Source organism: Macaca mulatta, chromosome 14, assembly GCF_049350105.2.
Source record: "Macaca mulatta isolate MMU2019108-1 chromosome 14, T2T-MMU8v2.0, whole genome shotgun sequence".
NCBI lineage: Eukaryota > Metazoa > Chordata > Mammalia > Primates > Cercopithecidae > Macaca > Macaca mulatta.
Genome location: NC_133419.1, coordinates 18,703,845 through 18,731,058, shown reverse-complemented (window position 1 = coordinate 18,731,058; position 27,214 = coordinate 18,703,845). Strand labels below are relative to the sequence as shown.

Sequence of the window (27,214 nt, the reverse complement as noted above, 5' to 3'; positions counted from 1 at the left end):
ACTCCATCTTAAAAACAACAACAACAACAACAAAAATCTTTTTGGCTAGTAGAACATAATACAGAATACAGACAGAGTTGATAATATTTGGCAAAAAAGGGTCAAATTTATTTCTCTTTACTTTCTTTCCTTTCTTCTTTCCTTTCTGTCTCTCTCTCTCTCTCTCTCTCTCTCTCTCTCTCTCTCTCTCTCTCTCTCTGACTCTCTCCTCTCCGAGATAGCATCTTGCTCTGTTGCCCAAGTTGGAGCACAGTGGTACAAACGTAGCTCACTGCAGCTCAACCTCCTGGGCTCAAGTGATCCTCCTGCCTCAGCTTTCTGAGTAGCTGAGACTACAGGTGTGTACCACCACACCTGGCTAATTTAACAAAAAGTTTTGTAAAGACAGGGTCTTGCCATGTTGCCCAGTCTGGTCTCAAACTCCTGGGCTCAACTGATACTCTGGCCTTGGCCAGGGTGCTGGGATTACAGGCATAAGCCGCTACACCTGGCCAAGATTTTTAAATGATTGAGAATTCCTGTTTTGGCCTCAGGCCTGGTAGATCTTCTTTTCCTTGCCCAAATTATTTTTGTGTTAGAACTCAAAAGTGACAGCTAATAATAATTAAAATGGGTAGCGATAACATGCGTGTGGTGCTTACTGTGTGCCAGGTACTATACTAATGCTTTGTGTCTGTTTCAGGAGGATACTATTATTAGGCTGATTTATTTTGTAGGTAACTGAAGCTGAGAGAGGTTCAGTCACTCCGGTTCAAAGTTACCCAGTTATTTAATAATACAGATAAAACTTGAACCCAGGTACCTGGCACATTGATGGTACTCATTAAATACTTACAAACTGGCTAGATGCCTCAAAACTCTGGCTTTTAGTCACTCCACTCTGTTGCCACTAAGTGAGCTCCCTAAGCCCAGATGCTGGGACCACAGCATTAGGATTAACTGGGGAACTTGTCAAAATGGATTTTACTGTGCCCAGCCCTCATGAAGCTGCTTCTCTATAACCTCTATAGTCACGGCCTAGGAACCTGCCTTTTAACAAGTGCCACATCTGATTCTGTATACCACTCTTTGAGAGCCACTCCTTTGAATGCTAGAACATGGGAATGGCAGGATAGGAGTATGAAGGCACTGGGTGGCCCTAGCAACCTACCAAGGCTTCAGGGCACAGGAAAAATCCCTAAAATGAGCTTCAATAGCATGTCTGTTCAGTAGCAGCTACAGCTGAGACTGCTGACTTAGAACCCCAAAGAAACATCCCAGGCAAGGAGGTTAGTTACCTCTCTCCTGAGCCAGTACCTGTGTGAGGGCAAAGGGGTGGGACACATGGCTGACCAAGACCTGCCGCAGTTTCCCGTTGAGGTCAGCACTCTCGATCCGGTCCAGATGGGCGTCTACCCAGTAGATCCTGCGAAGAAAACGAAAAGAGTGGCTGCTCCAAATGCTTGCCAGGAAGCCCAGCTCTTCCCCCTAAGAACCTATCTGTCCCCTCCTGAGCTGACTGGCAGGTGCTATGAGAACTCAAGAAGCACCCTTAATGAGGAGTCACTGTGAGTCCCAAAGCTGAAGAGGGGAGCTGGTGGTTCATGAGTGGGGAGGTCAGGGCTGCTCTGGGGAGGCGTAGAGTGACCTCAGAGGAACCACCACCCAGCTTCATCTTCAGGAATTTGATTGCCCTTTGACTCCTACTCAAGAATCAAAGCCCAAATTTTTACAAATGGTCTTTAAGAGAGCTCAGTTGGCCGGGCATGGTGGCTCACACTTGTAATCCCAGCACTTTGGGAGGCTGAGGCGGGGGATCACTTGAGGTCAGGAGTTCCAGACCAGCCTGGCCAACATGGTGAAACCCCGTCTCTGCTAAAAATACACAAATTAGCCAGGCATGGTGGCACGTGCCTGTAGTCCTAGCTACTTGGGAGGCTGCGGCACGAGAATTGCTTGAATCCAGGAGACGGAGGTTGCAATGAGCCGAGATCATGCGACTGCACTCCAGTCTGGGCAAAAGAGTGAGACTGTCTCAAAAAAAAAAAAGAGGTGAGCTCAGTCTACATGGACCTCACTGAGGTTAAAAGAAGAAGGCATTCTACCACCATTCCAGAAGTCTTGGATTCCCTTCCGCTTCTTTTGGGTCAGAAGGGGGCACAGACTTCTTCAGAGCCCCTTCCCCCTGCCCTCAGCATTTCTTATCTAGACAAGTAGTTATACATTCTGGAGCCTGGGTCAGGCGTGGTAGCTCACGCCTGAAATCCCAGCACTTTGGGAAGCCAAGGCAGTAGGATTGCTTGAGTCCAGGAGTTCAAAACCAGTCTGGGCAACATAGCAAGACGCTGTCTCTACAAAAAATTTAGAAATTAGCTGGGCATAGCTGGGCATGGTGGTATGTGCCTATAGTCCCTGCTACTTGAGAGGCTGAGGTGAGAGGATGGCTTGAGCCAGGGAGGTTCAGGCTGCAGAGAGCTGTGACTGCACCACTGCACTCCAGCCTGGGCAACAGAGCAAGATGCTGTCTCAACAACAACAAAGTTCCAGAGCCTGAAGGGATCAGGATTTGTTATATTATAACAAATACAAGAATCAGCCCTTAAATGAGTAGGGGTGTGAGACCTGTGGTCCAGCCAGAAGACATGCTCTGCCAAAGGCACTCAAATTAGGAACATGTAAACCAGCCAAACAAGACCCACCTAAGGGTTGAGGGCTGGATTTAGCAATCGCTGCTCTAAGAATACATTCCCTCATCCTTCTCAATGGTTCCTCTTCTCCACATACCAAGAAGCTTTCTATCTTTTCATTTTTCCATTTTAATCTCAACCATTCTCTCTTCTGCCCACCCGATCTCCAGGAGGCTGTTTGGTGCAGGACTCCCACCTGCGGGTATCATAGTCCAGGGTGAGGCCGTTGGGCCAGCCCAGGTCTGTGTTGATGAGGACCTTCCGCTCAGAACCGTCCAGGTTCGCCCGTTCGATCTTGGCAATGTGGCCCCAGTCTGTCCAGAAGAGGTACCTGAGACACAACAGCGCCATCATCATCAAGGCAAGGGAAGACGGCACCCAGAGGCTGAGAGAACACAGAAGGCAACACCATCTTTTCCACCCAGCCCTTCTTCCCTGGATCTCTCTTCTGCTGGCCATAAACTTACCCCTTCCTGGGGAAAACAGCAATGGCCCGGGGCTCATCCAGGCTATTGTTGATCAGCACTTTGCGGCAGGAACCATCCAGCCTGGATGCCTCAATGGTATTTCGACCTGTGTCTGTCCAGTACAGGTTCCTGGCCACCCAGTCCACTGCCAGCCCATCAGTGGTCTTCAGCCCACGCCCGATCACTGTCTCCATGTTGCTGCCATTCAGGTCTGCTCGCCTTGGGGAGAGCCCAGTGTTGGATGAGCAACCAGACTGCCCCAGAATAGAGTAGAACTCCTTTAACCCATGTTCCCATAACTGGACCCCCACTGAACTGTAAGCTCCACAGGGACAGAGACCAAGTATCTGTGAGTACATTCCTCAGCACCCAGCATGATAAATGCTCGATAAAATAATTGCAGAATGAATGAACCAGTTCTTAGGAGAATAGAGTATTTCCTGCTAACTGGAAATAGTGGCGGCTGCCAGGGGACGTCTTGCTAGAAGACAGGTTTATCATTCCCCACATATCTTTGGGAAGAGACAAGGATTGTTAGGTGGTGATTATAAGAAATACAGATTTGTCAAAACCTACCTGTGCATTTTTTAAAAGTTAAAAATAATTTTAAATACAAGTAGATATGAGGTTTCATTATGTTGCCTAGGCTGGTCTTGAACTCCTGGGCTCAAGCAATCTTCCCGCCTTGGCCTCCCAAAGTGCTGAGATTACAGGTGTGAGCCACCATGCCCAACCCTATCTGTGCACTTTTGCAGAGGCCCTACAGGCAGGAGGGAACTCTCCCTCAGAATGGGGAGCATGTCACTGTCACCTAGGGGACTTCCCGAAATTGCATATGCCTACCTGTCCCCAGCTTGAGATTCTAATACATCCCTTGGGGAGAGTAAAGAGGAATGTTCCCTGTTCCTCCCTGTGAGAATCTCTGCCATGGGAAACCACTCTTACTGGTAGCAGGGCATCATATTCCTAAGCTTTGTTAGGGCCACAGATTTAAAGAATAAAAATAAAACAACAAAAAAATAAAAAACAACAGCTTTGTAAACCACCATACGCCTTGGCATTTGGCTGGGGCTCCTTTACTGCAATACAGATACTGGTAATACGGCCTACTCATCAGTAAGTCCTCGGGGATTCTTGGAGCTCCCTCAGGGCACAATGGTAGATGTGAAAGGCTCCAGGTCCCCACCCTGACTTTACCTGTTTTTTATTGTTGTTGTTTGTTTTACATACTAGGCTTCCATGTAATCTCTAAACAAACAAAAGTTTGAAACTCTGCTCTAAGTGACAACACTACAAAGTGAACAAGTCAGGATTAGAACTCGCTATCCAAAGTGCCGAATCACTCATCCATTTAGCGGTCAGAACATAACCTCACCCATGGGCGATCAGAAGCAAATCTGTGTCCTTTGGAGGTTTCAGTGTTGCTCATACCTGATAACATCCAGGAACACATCTGTGTAATAGACCTTTCCATCCACGCTGTCATAGTCCAGGGAGATGACATTGTTGAGCTCAGGAACAGGGACGTGCACATCGGTGTGGTCACTGGTGTCCAGTGAGATACGCCGGATGGAGCCACGGCTGGAGAAGAGCAGGTAGGTCTCAGGAGAGGGATCACAGGTCTTCCCATCTCCCTTCAGCTGGATGCCAGTGGGGCAGGCACAGGAGAAGCCAGAAGGCCGAGGCAAGCAGAGGTGGGAGCAGCCGCCATTTCTCGAGCCACACTTGTTAAAACCTGGTGGTGAGAAGCAGAAGTGTTCACGCCTAGCCTGGAACATCATCTGAATCTTACAAAGGTCCCAGTTGCTTGTGGCTGACTCTTTGCTGTTCTAAGTGACAGGATTCAGCGCCTGGCGGGGTGAGGCAGAAGGAGGGTCTGCAGGAGGATCTCCAGGAGTCCTCTGAAGGTGACAGCTGCAGTACCAGCCATACCCAAAGAGAACACAGCCCAATCCTGAAAGGGAGCTTCAACAGGTCACTGTCTTTCTGGCTGTAAAGGAGCTCTGTGCTCTGGATATATCTCTGATGTTGAGACGGCCCCAGAAAGCCAGAGGCTCTGACTCACAGCCCCAGCCCTCTGACTCTCACCTAGTGGCTGTGCTCGGTCCACAGCCTGGATGTCCATGAGGCCTGGCAGGTTGGACCTCACGAGGATAACATTGCTGCCGGTACCCTTGTCGGCACGGTGGATGCTCCGGGTCTGCCAGTCAGTCCAGTATATATAGGAGTCGAGGAGGGTGAGGCCATATGGGTGCTGCACTGGTGACACCAACGTATGCCGATTGGCACCATTCAGGTCAGCAGCCTCAATTCGCTGCAGAGGAAGGAGAGGGTGGGGGGTGGTGATCAGCAGATAGGGAACTCTCCGTGGAGATCTGAGGCAGGCCTTTCCCATCTTCCCAGGCTCCTAGGAAGCAGCAAGGGCACAGCTCTCACCTCGGTGTGGGCATCGGCCCACAGCAGTTGGGAGCTGGCCTTGTCCACAGTCAGTCCATTGGGCCATCCTAGGTTGTTGCTGATGAGCACTGTGCGGTCTGAGCCATCCATTCCGGACCGCTCTAACTTGGCATTCTCCCCCCAGTCTGTCCAGTACATAAACCTGAGTGAGGAAGAATATTAGCTATATTAGCTAGTTATTCCAGCAGCTACCACATACCATGAGTACTTAACAGTATGTCAGATACACTTGAGTACTTATAGTATGTCAGGCAAAATTTTTGCTTGACAAAATGCTTTGCAAAATACTTCATGTGCATTATCTCAATCTTCATAAGGGCGACAAGGTATGTATTTTCACTACCACCTCCATTTAATAGATAGGTAAGGAAGCTGAGAATCAGAGAGGTTAAATACTGGACCCAAGTGATATAGTTAACACATGATGAAAACATTTCAATCCTGGGATTCTGATTCTAAGGCTCATGCTTTTAACTTCTACACTGTACTGTCACCCTGCGAGAAGTCACAAGAGAGTGGAAGAGCCCCAAGGAGGTCACCTTGTTCCTGTGATGCAAGCTTGCTCTCTGCTACCCACCTTCACCCCATCATAACCCCAGCTGAGCTGGCCCCCCACACTACCCAGTGTGATACAGCCAGCTCTCACCCCATCTCATGGTACAGTACGATTGCCCGGGGACTGTCAAGGTTCTGCCACACCAACACTTTCCGCATGGACCCGTCCAGGTTGCCCACTTCAATCCGGTTTGTTCCCGTGTCTGTCCAGTACACTTTCCGGCCAATGGCATCCACCGCGAGCCCATCTGTGGTCTGTAGCCCTGTGGGAAGTCAAAAGAGCACACTGGCTCCTATTTTAAAACAGATGGGCTATTTCCCCAGTCCCGTTGCCAGACAGGTGGTCCCTGGGCTGGGAGGAAGTCCCACCTGTGGTGATGATGTCCTCGTGCTGTGAACCGTCCAGATTGGCACGGCTGATCCTGTGCAGTGTGCTGTCAGACCAGTACACTTTTCCTGGAGAGGGAAAGCTTGGCTCAACCAAGACCCTCACCCCCTACAATGGGACACACACAGCTGATTCGTGTCCTGAAACACCAGAGCATGTCAGAGAGCCCTGGAGCCTCTAGCAGAGGAAATCAAGGAAAATGCAGAAATATCATAGCAGGATAGCTCTTGGCAGAGATGGAGAGAAGAGGGCCCCAAACCATGCTCTCACAACCAAAGAGAAAATGCTAGAGAGACAGGGACGGGGCTATGCCAGAGGGTATGGGAAACCCCCGGCTCTTGGCAGGAGACAAAGGTGGTGGGAGAGGAAGGACAGTAATTGCTGAAGGGCAGGGACAGAAGGCCAGGTGGGAAGGGAGGGCCACACAGACCTTCCTGGGGGTCTACTCCAATGGCAATGGTGTTCTTCATGGTAATGTTGATTGGTACCACCACATCAGCAAAATAAGGGATGTCCAGGGAGACCATGCGAATGTCTATCCTCCTGGCGAAGATGAGGAAACTGTTCATGCCTGCCAGGTGGAGAGGAGGGAAGAGATCACTTGAGCACAGCCATTAAGTGGATTTGGAATCAGGCAAACTGAAATTCATGCCCTGTCCCTGCTAGTTTCTAGCTATGTTATTCTAGGCAAGATATTTAAATTATTATTATTTTTTGAGACAGGGTCTTGCTGTGTCACCCAGGCTGGAGTGCAGTGGCATGATCATGGCTTACTGCAGCCTTGACCTCCTGAGCTCAAGCGATCCTCCCACCTCAGCCCCCTGAATAGCTGGGACTACAGGCACATGCCACCATGCCCAGTGAATTTTTGTATTTTTTAGAGATGGGGTTTCATCATATTGCCAAGGCTGGTCTCAAACTCCTGGGCTCAAGCATCTGCCCCACCTCAGCCTCCCAAAGTGCTGGGATTACAGGCGTGAGGCACCACTCTCAGCCTAAATTATTAAGCCTCAGTTTTCTTATCTATAAAATGGGGACAATAACAGGGTGGCTGTAAGGGTTAAAAGATCATGTACACAAAGCACTTACCATTAGGTCTCACACATATTCATAAATAATGCCTCTTTATTAACATTATGAAAGTGGCTCTCTTTGATGGACCCTTTACCATGAAGATTAAGAAAGAGAAAAAAAGAAAGGGAATAAAGGGACCCCAGTGGGCTCTACTCACAACCTGGGAGGCACAGTTCACAGCTCCTTTCTCACTCAAATTCCCAGGGAGGTTAGAGTTCAAGTGCAGCCTGCCCTGCAGCATCTCCTAGGGAGAAAACTTGACTCCCAACATCTGGGTAGCCAGGTACTGCTTCTGGGACCCTCCAATAAGGCTGTCACATAGGTTGTGTGCTCACAAAAGTGGCACATCTAAGGGGGAGGGCACCATGACATTGTAGATATCATACATTTCTGTTTTCATTATACCAATTTTAGGCAGTTAGAAGTGTCTTTAATTTATTTATTTTTTTGAGACAGAGTCTCACTCTGTTGCCCAGGCTGGAGTGCAGTGGCGTGATCTCTGCTCACTGCAACCTCTGCCTCCTGGGTTCAAGCGATTCTCCTGCCTCAGCCTCCCAAGTAGCTGGGATTACAGGCACGTGCCACCGTGCCTGGTTAATTTTTGTGTTTTTAGTAGAGACGAGGTTTCACCATGTTGGCCAGGTTGGTCTTGAACTCCTGACCTCTAGTGAGTTGTCTGCCTCGGCCTCCCAAAGTGCTGGGATTACAGGTGTGAGCCACTGTGCCTGGCCAGAAGTATCTTATTCCAACCAAATCAGTATATGATGACAATGTACTAAGAGATGAGAGGAAAGTGTCTTGAGAAAGGAGCAACTTTATCTAATATGCATGAAGACATCATAAGAACTAGGTGGACCCTGCCTCCAGTCCTTTCTACCTGCTTCCAAGGGCCTCTCCCCAGGCCCCTCCCCTTTTCTAAAAGCCGCGAGTCTCTCCCCTGGGCCTCTAGAAGCAGCAGGACTCATGGTTTCTCAGACCACATTGGAGCCCATCTGCAAGGAAGGAAGAGAGTCATTGCCCCCTCCCAGAGAGGCTGCATCTAGATCTGTGATGCTTTCACTCACCTGGTGAGCAAGTCTTGCCATCAGGCAGCAGGTTGATGCCTGTGGGGCAGGTACAGCTGAAGCCGCTTGGATTTGGGGACCTAAGACACAGGTGGCTACAGCCGCCATTCTCCATAGCACATGGTGTAGACACTGGGTAGAGAGGAGGGGACGTTCAATGGGGAGGGTTAGGGCATAGGAGGGCCAAGGAGAAGCCAATGCGAGCCAAGGGCTGCTCACCTGGGGGCCGGCGGCGGTGGAAGACATGGATGTCCATCAGGTTCTCCAGGTTCTCCTGCAGAGTCTCCCGGTCCAGCCCTGTCAGCCGGTCAGCGCTCTGTATACTCTTAGTCTGCCAGTCAGTCCAATAGATGCGCTCTCCATAGAGGGTCAGCCCAAATGGGTGGGGGAGCTGGCTTCCGATCAGTACCTGCCAGGGCCCCAACACTGTGTCATCTTCAACAAAGTCTGACAGCACAGAGCAGTGGTAAAGAGCTCACTGTGGACTCAGAAAGTGGCTCTCCCACTAACACCTACTGTGTGACCTCTAGTAAGACCTACTTATAAAATCTCTCTGAGCCTTGCCCTATCAATCTGTGACTTGATCGTGCCTGGCTCTAACGGTCATGTGATGGTTTCATTGGAATATGTTGGAAGTCATCTATTTACTCACATCATCTCAAAGTATCTCTGTACAAATTACTTATTAAGTACAAAAGAAAAAAATAGCAACTTTACAGTGGACACTACCTTAACCATACAATGGCAGTAAGTATCACGATAATGGAACAGGCCAACACCTGTGTCTACTGATGAGACACACTGAGAACTCAAGGATGTGACTTCACTTAGGGTAGTATTCCTGCTGCAAATGCACACTATGAATCCAATCACAAGGAAACATTAGATAAATCCAAGTTGAGAGACATTATAAAAAAAATAACTGGACTTTACTCTTTAAAAAATGCAAATGTCCACTTTGGGAGGCCAAGGTGGGCGGATCACCTGAGGTCAGGAGTTCGAGACTAGCCTGGCCAACATGGCGAAACTCTGTCTCTACTAAAAATACAAAAAGTAGCTGGGCGTAGTGGTGGGCGCCTGTAATCCCAGCTACTCGGGAGGCTGAGGCAGGAGTACTGCTTGAACCCGGAGGCAGAGGTTGCAGTGAGCCGAGATTGTGCCATTGCACTCCAGTCTGGGCGACAGAGCAAGACTCTGTCTCAAAACAAAACAAACAAACAAAAAATGCAAATGTCAAGAAAGCCACAGAAAAGCTGAGGAAATGTTCCAGATCAGAGAGTAAAGAGACTAGATTAGCTGGGCCCAGTGGTGCACAGCTCCAGCTACTCAGGAGCCTCAGATGGGAGGATCCCCTGAGCCCACGTCAGCATGGGCAACACACCAAGACTGCAGTCTCAAAAGAAAAAAAAAAAAGCAAGCTATGTGTGGTGGCTCATGCCTATAAATCCACACTTTGGGAGGTTAAGGCAAGAGAATTGCTTGAGGCTAGGAGTTCAAGACTAGCCTAGACAACAAAGGGAGACCCCTATCTCTACAAAAAATAAAAAAATCAGCCAAGTGGCCTCAAACCCATAGGCTCCTGAGTAGCTCGGGTGCAGTAGTAGATGCCTGTGGTCCCAGCTATGCGGGAGGATCCCTTGGGCCCAGGAGGTCGAGGTTACAGTGGGCCATCTTTGTGGCACTGCACTCCTGCCTGGGCCACAGAGTGAGTGTCTAAAAATAAATAAATAAATAAAAATTAAAAGAGACATAATTACTAAACACAATGGGTGATCCTTATTGGATCCTAGATTAACAAAGAAAAAAAGTGGGGTGAGGGGAGCTATAAAGGACATCACTGAGGCAATCAGTAGTGAAATTGAGCAAGGACTATGATTAGACAGTAATATTGGGCTGGGCATGGTGGTTCACGCCTGTAATCTCTGCACTTTGAGAGGCTAAGGCAGAAGGATCGTTTGAGGCCAGGAGTTTGAGACTAGCCTGGGTAATACAGGAAGTCTCCACCAAAAAAAAAAAAAAAAAAAAAAACTAGCCAGGCGTTATGGCTCATGCCTGTAGTCTCAGCTACTCAGGATCCGAGGAGGTCGAGGGCGCAGTGACCCAGTATCACGCCACTGCACTCCAGCCTGGGTGACAGAGCATGACCCTACCTCTAAAAAACCAAAAACCAAAAAAAAAAAAAAAAAAAAAAAGACAGTAATATTGGATCAATGTTAAATATCCTGATTTTGATCATTGTACTGTGGTGATGTAAGACAACATCCTTGCTTTTAGGAAATGTGCACAGGAATAGTTTGGAGTCAAGGGCAGGCTGTGTGCACTCTAATCTCAGACAGCTCCATAAAATAATAGTGTGTACCAAAACAGAATGATGAAGCAAACGTGGCAAAATTTTATTTATGTATTCTTTTTACCTGTTCTTGCAACTTTTCTGTAAGTTTGAAATTATACCAAAATAAAAACAAAAAGAGATCAATCATGGGCCCACAGTGCAACTGGTAATTAACAAGCAATAGTTGTGCTGGTTCACAGGAAAGTTTGTGCATTTACACCCCCAGCTCATAATCCACACAAGTCTTTTCATCATCAACCAGCAGCCCTTTCCCACCCCTGCCCCCAAGCTCTGGACAGCACCCACAGCCTCAGAGAAACAGCACATGCCCCATGCTGGTCCCCTTAGCTCTGATCAGTACCAGTGCCAGCCAAAAAGTACCATCCTGGAGGCTGTCAAGGCCGGGGGAAGATGTTTTAGTGCCACCCTTACCTTCCTCTTACTGCCATCCAGTCCAGCAAATTCAATTGTCTTCATGCCGGCGTCAGCCCAGTATAGCCGCTGGGAACCGTAATCAATAGCTAGCCCGTTAGGCCAGGTCAGATTAGAAGAGATAATGACTTGGCGGCCTGAGGCATCCATGCCAGCTCGTTCAATCTTGGGGCTCGCACCCCAGTCAGTCCAATACATGTACCTGGGCAAAGGCAAGGCAAGGGAGGTCTTACAAGCTAGTTAATATCCAGCAGGGACTCAGAGTACCTAGGATTTCAGGGTTTCTGCCTGAAGTAGCTGCCTCAGCCTCCTGTTTCAGTGTCCAGCCCAGCCCTGGGCTCAGCGCTATCTCTGAATGCCTTGTCTTCTACCATTATCAAAAGCTACAGGGTCTTAATAAAAGCAGAACCCACAGCTTAAGCAGAACTCAGCAAATAAAGTGTACATGGGAATAAAGAAAGAGGAGGGTGAAAATGAATAAGAAATGTTTCCTTGGCCAGGCGCCATGGTTCATGCCTATAATCTCAGCACTTTGGGAGGCTGAGTTGAGAGTATTGCTTGAGCCCAGAAGTTTGAGACCAGCCTGGTCAACACAGTAGGATCCCATCTCTACCAAAAAAAAAAAAAAAAAAAAAGGGCCGGATATGGTTGTGCACATCTGTGGTTACTTGAGAGGCTGAGATAGGAGGCTCATTTGAAACCAGGAAGGCAAGGCTGCAGTAAACCATGATTGCGCCACTGCACTCCCGCCTGGGCAATGAGTGAGACTCTGTCTCAAAAAAAAAAAAAAAAAAAAAAAAAAAAAAAAAAGAAATGTTTATTCACTGGATGGGTTAAATAATTTAACAGAACTCTATATAACCAGTAAGAACAACATAGGCCAGGTGCAGTGGCTCACACCTGTAATCCCAGCACTTTGGAAGACTGAGGCAGGATTGCTTTAGCCCAGAAATTTGACACCAGCCTAGACAACAAAGCAAGACTCCATCTCTACAAAAAAAAACCTGTAAAAATTAGCTAGGCATTGTGGTCTGTGCTTGTACTCCCAGCTACTTGGGAGGCTGAGGCAGGAGGATTGCTTGAGCCCAGGAGGTTGAGGCTGCAGTGAGCCATGATTTGCACCACTGCACTCCAGCCTGGGCCACAGAGCAAGACCCTGTCTGAAAACAAACAAACAGCAACAACAAAAACAAGGTAGATCTATACACTCAACTGGAAAGATACACAAGATATATAGGCAAGCAGAAAAAAGTCACAAAAATGTGCTATTTTTGTAAAACCAAAACCATCACCACCAATAACAAATGTTTACATACATTTAGTAGGAAAAAAAATACCCTAAATTGTTAACTTACTGCTGGAGAGCGAGATCACAGAGAATTTTTACTTGCTACAGATTAAAATTTTTTTAACAATGAGTTACTTTTGTAAGCTAACCAACAATAAAAACGAGATAAGGAAAGGAAGAATTGAAAAGTTTCCTTGTCCACAGAGAATACAAAGTTGTCACCAGCCTCTGGTTTCTATAGCTGCTCTTGCTTCCTTGTATATCCATAAGATTTGGCCACTCTTCCTAATCTTTAGACTTCTCTCTGGAACTCAGATCTTGGGAGGGGTGGGTGGAGGTCATTCCCAAGGGGCAGCCACTCACCCGCCCATGGGTTCCACCACGATGTCCCGAGGACGATCAAGGTTCTCCCAGATGAGTACTGTTCTCATGCTGCCATCTGTGTTGGCTACTTCAATCCGGTCGGTACCTACCAGGAAGGGATACAGAGATTAATTCTAGTCTTGTTCATTCACCCTCTTACCTTCCATGGCCAACACAAGAGCCTGGTATGTGCCAGCGGAGCACAGAGTAGGTACTCAAAAGATATTTGATGCACAATGGAAATTTAGTGACTTGAACTGTAAGAAGAAATTCAAGGATGTGATCAGTTGGATTTCTTGAAAGAGCAAGACTTCCCAAACATAGGCAACCATAATTTAAGGCGATCATTCTCAAACCTTAGTGTGCGTTGAGTCAGGAGAGCTTGTTAAAACACAGATTCCTGAACCTAACACCCAAAGATTTTTTTAAAATAAAAATATTTGGCCGGGCGCGGTGGCTCACGCCTGTAATCCCAGCACTTTGAGAGGCCAAGGCAGGTGGATCACGAGGTCAGGAGTTTGAGACCAGCCTGAACAACATGGTAAAACCCCATCTCTACTAAAAATACAAAAATTAGCTGGGTGTGGGTGGTGCATGCCTGTAATCCCAGCTACTTGGGAAGCTGAGGCAGAAGAATCGTTTGAACCCGGGGAGGCAGAGGTTGCAGAGAGCTGAGACTGTGCCACTGCACTCCAGCATGGGCAGCACAGCGAGACTCTGTCTCAAAAAAAAAAAAAATGCTAGTCCATTTCATGCTCACTAACCCCCTAAGATTCTGATTCAGTAAGTCTTGTCTTTTTTTTGAAGACAGGGTCTTGCTCTTTTGCCTAGGCTGGCATGCAGTGGTGCGATCATGGCTCACTGCAGCCTTGAACTCCCGGGTTCAAGCAATCCTCCCACTTCAGCCTCCCAAGTAGCTGGGACTACAGGCATGTACCATTACACCCAGCTAATTAAAAGAAAAAATTGGGGGAGGTCTGGGGGGTCTTGCTATATTGCCCAAGCTGATCTTGAACTCCTAAGCTCAAGCGATCTTGCCTTGGTTCCCCAAAGCACTAAGATTACAGGTGTGAGCCACCATGCCCAGCGCTAATTCAGTAAGTCTAGGGTGGGGCCCAAGAATCTGCATGTCCAACACTTCCCAGATGATGCTGATGCTGCCACGCAGAGGAGGCAAGGTTGTCGTCAGCCTCTGTGGTCCAGCAACCACACGCTAAGTAGCACTTGTTCAGGGTGTCCCCTTGCCTCCCAAACCCAACTGGCTAATTAAAAATGCCTGATTTGGCTGGGCGTGGTGGCTCACACCTGTAATCCCAGCACTTTGGGAGGCTAAGATGGGTGGATCATGAGGTCAGGAGATCAAGACCATCCTGGCCAACATGATGAAACCACGTCTCTACTAAAATACAAAAACTTAGCCAGGCATGGTGGTGCACGCCTGTAGTCCCAGCTACTCGGGAGGCTGAGGCAGGGGAATAGCTTGAACACAGGAGTGGGAGGTTGCAGTGAGACCAGATTGCACCACTGCACTACAGCCTGGCAACAGAGCAAGACTCCACCTCAAAAAAAAACAAAGCCTGATTTACCCAGAAAGTTACGGAAAGAAAACCACAAGGCATAGGTTCATGGTCTGAGATGCCTTAAAACACTCCCCAGCATCAACTACACAGCAGAAGCAGCTGCCACAATGTGAGCTTCTCACATGGGAGCTTCTCACTTCAGCTCTGCAGCAGACCTCCTGCTTCTGACCTACCAAGGACTTCAGGTGAAGACAGAAGTGGCCCAGGAGGGACACTGGGCCCCTTCTATCTGAGGCCAGGGTTTTAAACAAGAGGAATCCCAGGGAGCCAGGCAGGCCACGGTTCCCCTATACATACCTGCATCTGTCCAGTACAGTTTGTTGGTGACCCAATCAATGGCCAGGCCAGCTGGGCTCTCCAAACTGGTATCCACTACCACCTGGGCAGGAAGCAAAGCTGTATCACCAACTGTACTTCCACTCTAGTACTGAAGCCCAAACTCCACCAATTCTGAAGGTTGGCAAAGGTATGGGAAGCCCTTACCCTGGAGATGGCAGATTCCACCCCTCGATCTCCCCACGCTGGGCCCTACCTCCTGTCCTGTTCCATCCCACTTGGCCCTGCTGATGGTATCAGTGCTGACATCTGTCCAGTACACGTGGTCATCCCGGGAGTCCCAGTCAAGGGCCACAGCACTGCGTACGTCAGCCAGTGGGATGACATCATCAGACAGGTCCTCTGTGTCAAAGCTGATTCGACGGATGTCCATCCTTCGGGCAAAAAGCAGGAACTTGTCAAGACCTGATCAAAGGCCGAAAGGGGTCTTCTTTTAATGCTCTAAATCCAAGAACAGTGACAGACACAGACGCTCACCTGCGTGACATCTGGTTCAATCACACTTCCTGGGATCTGGTGCCCTTTGCCCCCTATGCTTTATACCTCAGGCTCTCTTTGAGCACTGCCATGCTGGCAGAATCAGACTTCTAAATCAAATGGAAACAGACTCTACCAAGGTCCCAGAAGTGCATGCTGTTTAAGCATCTGTCGGCTTCATCTCAACTTTTCTCTCTTCTTACTTTTCTCCACCTCTTCTGGTGCCCTGGCTTGCCCACTGCCAACCCCTGACCCCTACTTCTCTGATGTTCATGACTGTGTCAGGGCTCCTGTCCCTGCACTCCATCACCTGGATCCCTTCCTCTTGCTCTCCTCTTCACAACTTTAAGCCAGTAGCTTAAGCTGAGCACTTTCCTTGCCAGGCACTGTGCTTGGGGCTTTTTTGGTCTCACACCAAGCCTCTATCGTGTGTTATTCTCATTCCCACTTTCTAGATGAGCAACCCTGAGGCTAACAGAGATTAAGAAACGTGCCCAAGATCCCATGGCTACAAAGCACCAGAGCTGGGACTCAGGTCTGACTCCGGAGAAAGAGCTCTGGCCACTCCTCTACGAAGTTTACTTCCATCCTCTGCCCTTCCTCTGGCCAGTCTGAATACTTTCTCAGTAGACTTTTCATCCAGAAAGGCACTTCCTGCCTAACGTTGCCAAATGTCTTCTTCCTAGCACTGGGAAATCCTTAAGGGGAAGCTGGCAGGGGACAGGGGGCTTTACTTCTTGCATCTCACTAAGACAACAGGAGAAGTGCTGGGCACAAAAGAATTCAAGGGGAAAGGGCCGGGCATGGTGGCTCACGCCTGTGATCCCAGCACTTTGAGGGGCTGAGGTGGGGGCATCATTTGGGCTCAGGAGTTTGAGACCAGCCTGAGGAGTTTGAGACCAGAGCAACATAGTGGAACCCCGTCTCTACTAAAAATACAAAATTAACTGGGCGCAGTGGCTCATGCCTGTAATCCCAGTACTTTGGAAGGCTGAGGCGGGCAGATCACAAGGTCAGAAGTTCAAGACCAGCCTGGTCAATGTAGTGAAACTCCATCTCTAGTAAAAATACAAAAATTAGCCAGGCATGGTGGCAGGTGCCAATAATCCCAGCTACTTGGGAGCCTGAGGCAGAAGAGTAGCTTGAACCCGGGAGGTGGAGGTTACAGTGAGCCGAGATCATGCCACCACACTCCAGCCTGGGTGACAGAGTGAGACTCTGTCTCAAAAACAAACAAAACAAACAAAAAACCCCACAAAATTCGCCAGGTGTGATAGTGTATGCCTGTAGTCCCAGCTACTTAGGGGCCTGGGGCAGAAGGCTTGCTTAAGCCCAGGAAGTTGAAGCTGCAGTGAGCACTGTTTGCACCACTGCATTCCAGCCTGGGTGACAGAGCAAGACCCTGTCTCAAAAAAAAAAAAACGCTGGGTGCGGTGGCTCATGCCTGTAATCCTAACACTTTGGGAGGTGGGCAGATCACGAGGTCAGGAGTTCAAGACCAGCCTGACCAACATGGTGAAACCCCATCTCTACTAAAAATACAAAAATTAGCTGGGTGTGGTGGTGCACACCTGTAATCCCAGCTACTCACAGAGCTGGGACAGGAGAATCACTTGAACCCAGGAGGCGGAGGTTGCAGTGAGCCAAAATCACACCACTGCACTCCAGCCTGGGCGACAGAATGACTCTCTCTTAAAAAAAAAAAAAAAAAAAAAAAAAAAAGCCGGGTGCAGTGACTCATGCCTGTAAGCCCAGCATTTTGGGAGGCTGAGGTGGGCAGATCACCTAAGGTTGGGAGTTTGAGACCAGCCTGACCAACATGGAGAAACCCCATCTCTACTAAAAATACAAAATTAGCCAGGCATGGTGGCGCATGCCTGTAATCCCAGCTACTTGGGAGGCTGAGGCAGGAGAATCGCTTGAACCTGAGAAGGGGAGGTTGCAGTGAGCCAAGATTGTGCCGTTGCACTCCAGCCTGGGCAACAAGAGCAAAACTCTGTCTCAAAAAAAAAAAAAGAATGCAAGGGGAAAACTCAGAGCGTGAAATTAGGTTCTTAATGTGTATGAATTAGGTTTTTAATGTGTATGACTGAAACTTCTGAATGTTTTCCCTAACCACACTCTCTAGAAAGGACCCAGGTCCCAGGAGAATTTTATTGTACCCAGATTTCAGAGGGTCGGTCGGGTATGCAGCAGTAAACAAGAACAGCTGCTGGTGTGTGAGGAGTCACCCCAGGCCCCCTGCTGGTCGTGCCATACGCCCGGACTGCTCCTCTCTGGACTATTCTTAGAAAAAGTCATCGTGTGCAGGGCTCTCCAGGGCTACCCTCTCAAAGCAATAACCCCGCAGGAGCCCAAAGGAAGCCAAAGTAGTAGTTCAGGGAGAGACCAGGGAATCCCACGATCTTCCATTTGTTTGACACATATTTATCCAGGACCTGCTCACACAGAACATCATCAGAGATTCGAACTTTGGCTTCCTGGTTTAAGGGCCGAAAGAAAGTCTTCAACAGGGTGAGGCTAAAGGTAAAAAGGTGGGAAATCATTCCCCTGTTTTCCAGAAGAGCATAAAACCCTCTTGCTGCCTATGGAGAAGGTATCCTGCCTGGTAAAATGACACATGAGCCTGATTGCAGGTGTTCACACTCGACCAGGTGGTGTTGCTGAGCCTTCAGCAGCTAGAGCTGGGTCCTCAGTCCTCAGCTTTGATAGAAGATCCCTCAGCCTCTTAAGTTCTTCCTCTCCAGGGCTCCCTGAGGAATGTGGTTTTTCCCACGATAGGCAATCCCTCCACCTCCTATCCCTTGTTCCTTCTCCCCATCCTCACAATAGCCTCCATAGAGGCTGGTGTCGCAGACCCACTTACTCTGGGCACAGGCGTGGCTGCTGATCTTGCGGAAGCCAGTGGGGCAGGCACAGGTGTAGTTCTGGCCACTGGGCAGACACAGGTGCGTGCAGCCTCCGTTGTTGTCCCCACAGCGGTTCTTCCCTGCTCAAAGAGCCCAGGGCAAGAGGATTAGCAAAGGTTTGCAAAAGTGACCCCAAGACTAAGGAATAGGGGTTTAAGGTAGGGTGATAGTTCCCTGAAGGGAGAAACTATGTCTTATTATTTTTGACATCTGCCCCCGCTGCTAGCACAGTGACTACCCGGCACAGAGAAGATGGCCTGTAAATGTCTGCTTGAATTAGATGGGAACGGTGAAGCCTAATGAGTCTTTTCGTGAATCTTGTTGTACTGCCCTGAATGTCCAGCAGAGGGAGGAGTTAGCCCATGTCAGTGCCCCGCTGGATTTCCCCATCAGAAGAAATGGCAACTCCTAAGGGGAAGGAAAGTTCTCAAAGGCACCAGAGGCCACCTCAACCATGAGACTACTTTGGCTCACCCGCTGGGCAGTTTTTTACCTGCAGGTTGGCGCTGCGGGTGCAAGGTGTGGATGTCCATAGGGAAGTGGAGTTTGTTGCGAATGATTTCCTGGTTCTTCCCCGTAAATTTGTTAGCGCTATTGATGCTCTTGGTGTGCCAGTCTGTCCAGTACAGGCTGTCTTCAAACACTGTGATGGCGAAGGGATGCGGAAGGCCTGGGGAAAGTCCAGGAAGACCTCAGTCTGGACATGGACTGCCATGGTCTCTGGGCCCAGGCCTGGCAACTACACAAAGCCTCTGCCAAGGCTCCTGGGGGACAGGGACAGGGGCAGGAGGACAAGAGATGGAGAGTGAAGGAAGGGGCTCACCCTGGCTAATGACAGCCTTACGGTGACTCCCATCCAGATTGGCCCTCTCAATGACATGGTGCTTAGCATCCACCCAGTACATACGGCGCCCAGCATAGTCGATGGTGAGGCCATTGGGCCAGAAGAGATGGGTATCAGCAATGATGCGGCGTCCAGAGCCATCCATGCTGGAGGCCTCAATACGGGGGGTGTTGCCCCAGTCTGTCCAGTAAATGGTACTAGGAAGAGAGAAAAGTAAATTGGGAAGTGGGCAGCAGAAAACAGGTAGGTAACCAGGAGAATAATCAGGTAGGGGGCTTTTATCCATTTAACTCAGGGGACTCCAATGTTTGGTCCACAGAATGCATTTTTTTAAGATAGGGTCTCATTCTGTCACCCACGCTGGAGGGCAGGTGCAATCACAGCTCACTGCAGCCTCAATCTCCTGGGCTCAGAAGGCCTCCCACCTCAGCCTTCTGAGCAGCTAGTACCACTACACCTAACCAATTAAAAAAAATTTTTTTTTTTGTAGTAGTAGAGATGAGGTCTTGCTATGTTACCCAGGCTGGTCTCAAACTCCTGAGCTCAAGCGATCCTCCTGCTTCGGCCTTCCAAAGTGCGAGGGTTACAGGCATGAGTTGCCATGCCTGGCCTCAGAATGCTTTTTAAGTGTTTGAGTTTAAATGTCTTCAGACAGGGCATTTATTCATTTAATAATTTTTTTTTTCGTACTGGCAACAGGCAGGACATACTATCTTAGGCACTGGAAATCTAGCAGTGAACAAAACAGACAAAGCCTCATAAATGACAATACAATGTAATATTAGGACAGGCACTTTCTTCTTTGTCACAGTCTCTTCCACTGCCTTTTGTATTTTATTTTATTTTATTTTTGAGACAGAGTCTCGCTCTGTTGCCCAGGCTGGAATGCAGTGGCACGATTTCAGCTCACTGCAACCTCCACCTCCTGGGCTCAAGTGATTCTCCTGCCTCAGCCTCCTGAGTAGCTGGGATTACAGGCGCCCACCACCACGCCCAACTAATCTTTGTATTTTTAGTAGAGATGGGGTTTCACCATGTTGGCCAGGCTAGTCTCAAACTCCTGACCTCAAGTGATCCACCTGCCTTGGCCTCCCAAAGTGCTGGGGTTACAAGCTTGAGTCACCACGCCTGGCCCCTTTTGTATTTTATACACACACACACACACACACACACACACACACACACACAGAGAGAGTTTCTAAAACAGTTGACACATACTGCAGGACCTTATAAGATACTCCCTCCATTGACTGAATAGAATTTTTAGAAGCCAGACGTAAGAACTTCATTTTGGGAGTTTTTCTTTAATTCAGATTTCTGAATTTTAAATTAAATTTCTTTTTGAGATAGGGTCTCACTCTGTCATCCACGAGTGCAGTGTCATGATCATGGCTCACTGCAGTCTCGAACTCTGGGACTCAGGTGATCCTCCTGCCTCAGCCTCCTATGTAGTTGGGACTACAGGCATGCACCAGTAAGTCCAGCTAATTTTTGTACTTTTTATAGAGATGGGGTTTTGCCATGTTGCCCAAGCTGGTCTTGAACTCCTGGGCTCAAGCAATCTGCCCACCTCAGCATCCCAAAGTGCTGAGATTACAGGCGTTGAGCCACTGAACCTGACCAGATTTCTCAATTTTATTTATTTAACTTTTTTTTGAGACAGGGTCTTACTCTGTCACCCAGGCTGGAATGCAGTGTTGCAATCATGGCTCCCTACAAGCTCGACCTCCCAGTCTCAAGCCATCCTTGCACCTCAACCTCCCAAGTAGCTGGGACTACAGCCATGCACCCACTAAGCCAGGCTAATTTAAAAAAATTTTTTGTAGAGATGAGGCCACACTATGTCGCCCAGGCTGGTCTTGAACTCCTGGACTCAAGTGATCCTCCTACCTGTGTCTCCAAAAGTACTGGAATTACAGGTGTGAGCCACTGTGCCCAGCCCCTCTATTAATTTTTAGGCAATAATAATTAATTACAATTCTTATGAATTACTAATAACTTAATTTGTATTAATTAGGTCAACCTTATGAGCTAATAATAAAAATACTAAACACCTACAACTTATCTAATGTGTATTATATGCAATTTAAAATGCATCACCTCATTTAATCTTCACACAACTATGACGGAAGTATTTTTTTTAATCGCCAATTTAGAAATGAGTAAACAAGGCAGACAGAGATTAACTGGCCCAAGGCCACATAGCCAGTTACTACAGAGCCAGGATCCAGACTCAAGTGTGTGGGGGACAGGGCCCATGTTATTAACATAACATCACACCTTTTTTTTTTTTTTTTTGAGACAGAGTCTCACTCTGTCACCCAGGCTGGAGTGCAGTGGCGCAATCTCAGCTCACTGTAACCTGCGCCTCCTGGGTTCAAACGACTCTCCTGCCTCAGCCTCCTGAGTAGCTGTGATTACAAGCACCCGCCACCATGCCTGGCTAATTTTTGTATTTTGCAGAGACAGGGTTTCACCATGTTGGCCAGGCTAGTCTCGAACTCCTGACCTCAGGTGATCTGCCCGCCTCGGCCTCCCAGAGTGCTGGGATTACAGGCATGAGCCACCAGGCCCAGCTACACCACACTTTGAAGATGTACCCCCAGAGCATCTAGTCCGGTAGCCTGGGAGCTGTCCCGAGAAGTTGCAAGAGAGATTCAGCAGCCTGAGATACAACTTACCCCTCCATGGGATGCAAGGCAATGGCCCGGGGCTTCTCCAGGTTCTGCCACAGCAGCACCTTCCGGTGGGCCCCGTCCAGATTGGCCACCTCAATCCTTGAGGTGCCTGAGTCGGTCCAGTAGAGTTTGTCATGGACCCAATCCACAGCCAGGCCCCCTGGTGAGAAGCAGCACAAAAAATGTCAAGGAGTCAACCCAGGCTCCCCTTTCCCATAGTAACAAGAGCAAACTCTTACAGGAAGCAATTTCTTGGGCCAGGCACTATTGTCATCATTTTAGATACATGAATTCATTTAAGCATCACAACTCTGTGAGCTAGATACTGTAATTTCCATGAGGATGAGGAAAGTGAGGCACAGAAAAGTCAAGTAACTGTCCAAGGGCATGCACTTCCTCCTCACAGCCAACCATACCTCACTTCCTGAATTCCGTCTCCCTGACGCATTCCCAGGGTCCCCCACTGCTCTGACCCTGGGGTTTGTAAATTGTCATCTAGGGTTTTGCAGAGGCATTTCAGAAGTTCTCTAAGCATTTGAGTCCAATGTGCTTGATACCAAATTAGAATTTGACCACTTCACCTGTTTGTAAAATAGTCTGAGATTGCCAAGTGAGCTGTTTCTGTGGTTTGTTTGTTTGTTTGTTTGTTTGTTTTGAGATGGAGTCTCACTCCCATTGCGCAGGCTGGAGTGCAGTGGCACGATCTTGGCTCACTGCAACCTCCACCTCCTGGATTCAAGCGTTTCTCCTTCCTTAGCCTGCCAAGTAGCTGGAATTACAGGTGTGTGCCACCACGCCTGGCTAACTTTTGTATTTTTAATAGAGACGGGGTTTCGCCATGTTGGCCAGGCTGGTCTCAAACTCCTGACCTCAGGTTATCCACCTGCTTCAGCCTCCCAAAGTGCTGGGATTACAGGCGTGAGCCACCACTCCTGGCCTGTTTTTTTTTTTTTCCTTTGAGACGGAGTTTTGCTCTTGTTGCCTAGGCTGGAGTGCAATGGCACGATCTTGGCTCACCACAACCTCTGCTTCCCGAGTTTAAGCAATTCTCCTGCCTCAGCCTCCTGAGTAGCTGGGATTACAGGCATGCGCCACCATGCCCAGCTAACTTTTGTATTTTTAGTAGAGATGCGGTTTCTCCATGTCAGTCAGGCTGGTCTCGAACTCCCAACCTCAGATGATCTGCCCACCTCGGCCTCCCAAAGTGCTGGGATTACAGGCGTGAGCCACCGCACCTGGCCTATTTTTTTAAAATCTATAAAACATTTTGATATACTTATCCAGGTCAATCTGAATATTCTTAATACTAAGCAATTGAAACAAAACTCAGAAATAAACTAGATGCAAAGGCTGATAGAGAACTCTGTCATCCATCAATCTGATTCCCCTCCCATGATTACAACCACCAACGTGCTCTGATTATTCTCACTGACTGAGTTCAATCATAAGCAAATGTTATATTTGAACCTATAAAATTGATATATATTAACAAATGTTTTCTATATTAGAGCTCCAGCTAAGATTTCCCTGGAAGAAAAAGATGTGCTGCTGCCTAAGGTTTGCAAACCACTGGCCTGCTCCTCCCACCGTTGCTGCGCATGTGGCATGGCTCTGCCCCTCTCCATGGGGGCTCATTCCCTACCTGGGCTCTCCAGCCCAGTAGACACAACCTCCTCCACGTTGCTGCCGTTGAGGTTGGCACGGAGGATCCGGTCCAGGGTGACGTCTGACCAGAAGACAAGCTCGCGGCGGTGGTGGAAATCAAGGGCAATGGCGTTCTCCAGGTTGTTAAGCAGCAGCGTGTACTCAGAGCGGTGCGGCAGCACCTGCCGGATGTCGATGCGATTGGCGAACAGCAGCACAGGCTCTGGCCCTGGGACACAGTATAAACATGGGGTCCCCACTGGGTTTCAGAGCCACCCCTGGTACCCATCAGCAGGTCTTCAGCTGACTGATAGAGCCATGTGCCCACAAGGGCATGCCCCAGGCTGTCAGCATCAGTAGCAGAAGAGTAGCAACCCTTAAACTATACTCCTCCACCCCTCCCCAGCCCACTCCACCACGGCAGCTTTTCTTGGGGCTCAGAATGCAACTGTTGCTCCGTTTTACTGCGATGGAAATCTCTCTACCTCTCTGCAAATCCCTGAGCACCAGAGCACTTGGCCTTCCTCCATGCTCAGCCCTCTGCCCACCCAGCCAAGTGCCAACAGCCCTTACCCAGAGCCTTGCAGCTGCGCCGGTCGGGCCGTAGTTCATAGCCTGTTTCGCACCAGCACTGGAAAGCCCCTTCGCTGTTGGTGCAACCCTGGCTGCAATACCCCTCGTCGGCACACTCATTCACATCTGGGAACACCAGGCACGTCAAGAGATCTCCCTTCTGTCGTCCTCCCACCCCCGCTCCCAGGCTGCCGAGCTGCTTTTCTGCCCACATCCCCATCTACTTTCCAGGCCTAGTGGGAAGGTTGTCTAAGAAACAGTTAAGGGCGGCCGGGCATGGTGGCACACACTTATAGTCCCAGCTACTTGGGAGGCTGAGGTAGGAGAATTGCTTGAACCCAGGAGGCGGAGGCAGCCGTGAGCCGAGATTGCACCACTGAACTCCAGCCTGGGTGACAGAGCAAGACTCTATCTCAAAAAAAAAAAAAAAAAAAAAAAAAAAGAAATGGTTAAGGGCTTTAAGGTCATGCAGACCTGGGCTGGAATCCCAACTCTGCTGCTCACCAGCTGTGTGGCCTTTGGTAAGCTACTTATCCTCTCTGTGCTTCAGTTTCCCCATCTGTGAAATGGGAAGGATGATCCCCACCTCCTAGGGTTATTGTGAGGATGAAATGAGGTCACAGCCTTCACATGCCTGACCCGTAGGAAACACAGCTGCCTGTCTGCTGCCCCTGCTCAGAACCCCGACTCTGCTGCAAACCAGGCCTCAGCTCACCTTGGCACGTGTGCCCATCCTCTGTGAGCCGGTAGCCTGTGTGGCAGGTACACTGCACTGCCCCTCGCACCATCTGGCACTTCTGGGCACAGCCACCGTTGTTAACATTGCAGTTCTCCTCACCTGTCCGGGGCCCTGTGCCAGCCAAGCCAGAGTTGGGAGTTGAGCCCAGAATCCTCCCCCAGACAGCCAACTTGGCATTCCACCTGGACCGGGAACAACAGCTCCCAAAGCTGCAAGAGTCCTGAGGGAGGATTCCCTTTGAACCCTATGGGTGGGGTTCGGCCACAAACCATGGGCCAGGTCTGCCCACTGGGGACACTCACGGCAATTCTGCTGTGGGCTTTCGTCGCTGTTGTCACCACAGTCGTTGACCCCATTGCACAGCTTCCTCTGCCCAATGCAGCGCCCATTCCAACACAGGAACTGGTCCGAGGCACACTGGGGGCTTCCTAGGGAGAGGGAGGGTCAGGTCACAGCAAGGCAGGGCTTGGGTCAACAAAGAGATGGGAGCCTGTCATTTTCTAGGGTAAGCTGGAGACAGATGAGACTCAAGGTGGGAGGGTGAGGGTCCTGGGCAGGAAGCAGCTCAGACAGGGCTGGCTGAATGTCTGCATTCGCTTTCTCCCCAGGACACCACAGTGGGATGGTGAGGAATATGGAACAGAATGAAAAACTACATCCACATGCTCAGTACTGAGTATGGCCGGGGAGCACCCATGGGGGCTGCCAGATGGAAGGTAGTCCTTCCTCAGTAGACCAGAGCTAAAGGCACTGGCTGTGTGTGAGTTAGAATAGGAGTGGCAATTGAAACTCGCAGCTCTGATACCGTGCTCCAGGCCATAAGGCCGCAGTTTAATGGTGCTCCTGGATTTTACACTGGTAAAACCTCAACCCGACTGGAAAGACAGCAATAACACCCTCTTTTCCACCCTTCCACCCCAACTATAGGCTAAGGGTTCTGGGGCACCCCGGGAGACACCACCTGTATTCTCACAGTTCTCTTCATCGCTATTGTCCGCACAGTCGTCCTCCCCATCACAGCGCCAGGACAGGCGGACGCAGCGGCCTGAGCGACAGCGGAACTGTTCTGCTGTACACATGGAGGTGGCTGGGCAAAGCAAAGGCCTAATGAAAGGTGGGCCCCATTTCAGCCTGAAATTCTCCCTGCCACCCAAAGCTGCAGCTTATGTCAGTACCCATGCCACTCTTGACACCAGGATCACAGCTGGTTTATATGGCGTCTTTGTGTGAATCAGAAAAAGGTATCCTTTCCTCAAGACACTTTACTGCCATCTGCTGGAAAACTGCCATGATGAGTATATAAATCTATTATGTGACTGGCTTCCCTTTGAACATATTGCCTCTGCACAGTGCACGACCTACACGACTGTACATGGTGGTCTTACCCAGTGTCTTCAAGATTTATGGGTAATGGCCTCTTTGTCTTTTTTTTTTTTTTTTTTTTTTTTGAGATGTCATCTCACTCTGTCACCTAAGCTGGAGTGCAGGGATGCTGTCTTGGCTCACTGCAACCCCTGCCTCCTGGCTTCAAGCGATTCTCCTGCCTCAGCCTCCCGAGTAGCTGGGATTACAGGTATCCGCCACCACACCCGGCTAAGTTTTGTATTTTTAGTAGAGATGGGGTTTATTTTTTTATTTTTATTTTTTTATTTTTTTTTTTTGAGACAGAGTCTCGCTTAGTTGCCCAGGCTGGAGTGCAATGGCGCGATCTCGGCTCACTGCAAGCTCCGCCTCCCAGCTTCATGCCATTCTCCTGCCTCAGCCTCCGAGTAGCTGGGACTACAGGCGCCCGCCACCTCGCCCGGCTAATTTTTTGCATTTTTAGTAGAAGCGGGGTTTCACCGTGTTAGCCAGGATGGTCTCGATCTCCTGACCTCGTGATCCGCCCGCCTCGGCCTCCCAAAGTGCTGGGATTACAGGCGTGAGCCACCGCGCCCGGCTAGAGATGGGGTTTAACCATGTTGCCCAGGTTGGTCTCGAACTCCTGACCTCAAGTGATCCACCCGCCTCGGCCTCCCAAAGTGCTGGGATTATAGGCGTGAGCCACCGTGCCTAGCCGGTAGGGGCCTCTTTGGCTCCACAAGCCTTCTCCTTAGTTCAAGCCCAGCCTAATTCCATTCCCCCACTCACTGCAGTTGCGCTCATCAGACTGGTCATCACAGTCCGCGTCACCATCGCAGCGCCAGCCTGCATTGATGCACAGGCCGCTGTCACACATGAACTCCCCAGAGCGGCAGGGCTGGTGGGAGGCTAGGGAAACATGAGACTTCTGTCTCTAGCCAGTCTGTGCACAGTGTCCCATGGCAGACTAGAAGGCCACAGTCCCAGAATCCCAGTTCCTCCATCTC

General features: G+C 49.3%; 1 protein-coding gene and 1 long non-coding RNA gene across 5 annotated transcripts in view; one reads left to right on the top strand and one right to left on the bottom strand.

Annotated features, from left to right (window-relative positions):
* Nucleotides 1-4,179, top strand: part of LOC144334262 (uncharacterized) — a 28,477-nt gene extending 24,298 nt beyond the window's left edge. The window contains exon 3 of the long non-coding RNA XR_013403941.1: nt 2,837-4,179. This is a non-coding gene — a long non-coding RNA (uncharacterized LOC144334262). The remainder of the gene's footprint in view (nt 1-2,836) is intronic.
* LRP4 (LDL receptor related protein 4) overlaps nt 1-27,214 on the bottom strand; it is a 60,696-nt gene that overhangs the window by 13,419 nt on the left and 20,063 nt on the right. For 2 of the 4 annotated variants that reach the window (XR_013403860.1, XM_015114355.3), the window contains exons 7-31: nt 26,997-27,116; nt 25,828-25,953; nt 25,169-25,294; nt 24,843-24,977; nt 24,128-24,253; nt 23,553-23,783; nt 21,914-22,070; nt 19,212-19,429; nt 18,882-19,058; nt 18,346-18,468; nt 15,199-15,407; nt 14,964-15,045; nt 13,087-13,192; nt 11,436-11,637; nt 8,891-9,080; nt 8,672-8,803; nt 6,964-7,104; nt 6,515-6,601; nt 6,237-6,408; nt 5,570-5,732; nt 5,222-5,447; nt 4,565-4,868; nt 3,134-3,352; nt 2,863-2,997; nt 1,297-1,405 (exon numbers count right to left, since the gene is read on the bottom strand). Coding sequence is in view for 3 of the 4 variants with exons in the window: in XM_015114355.3 (XP_014969841.2) it covers nt 1,297-1,405; nt 2,863-2,997; nt 3,134-3,352; nt 4,565-4,868; nt 5,222-5,447; nt 5,570-5,732; nt 6,237-6,408; nt 6,515-6,601; nt 6,964-7,104; nt 8,672-8,803; nt 8,891-9,080; nt 11,436-11,637; nt 13,087-13,192; nt 14,964-15,045; nt 15,199-15,407; nt 18,346-18,468; nt 18,882-19,058; nt 19,212-19,429; nt 21,914-22,070; nt 23,553-23,783; nt 24,128-24,253; nt 24,843-24,977; nt 25,169-25,294; nt 25,828-25,953; nt 26,997-27,116 (4,016 nt within the window). In the remaining variant the exon portion in view is untranslated. The remainder of the gene's footprint in view (nt 1-1,296; nt 1,406-2,862; nt 2,998-3,133; nt 3,353-4,564; nt 4,869-5,221; nt 5,448-5,569; nt 5,733-6,236; nt 6,409-6,514; nt 6,602-6,963; nt 7,105-8,671; nt 8,804-8,890; nt 9,081-11,435; nt 11,638-13,086; nt 13,193-14,963; nt 15,046-15,198; nt 15,408-18,345; nt 18,469-18,881; nt 19,059-19,211; nt 19,430-21,913; nt 22,071-23,552; nt 23,784-24,127; nt 24,254-24,842; nt 24,978-25,168; nt 25,295-25,827; nt 25,954-26,996; nt 27,117-27,214) is intronic. The other 2 variants (XM_077962959.1, XM_077962960.1) reach the window with 2 other exon arrangements.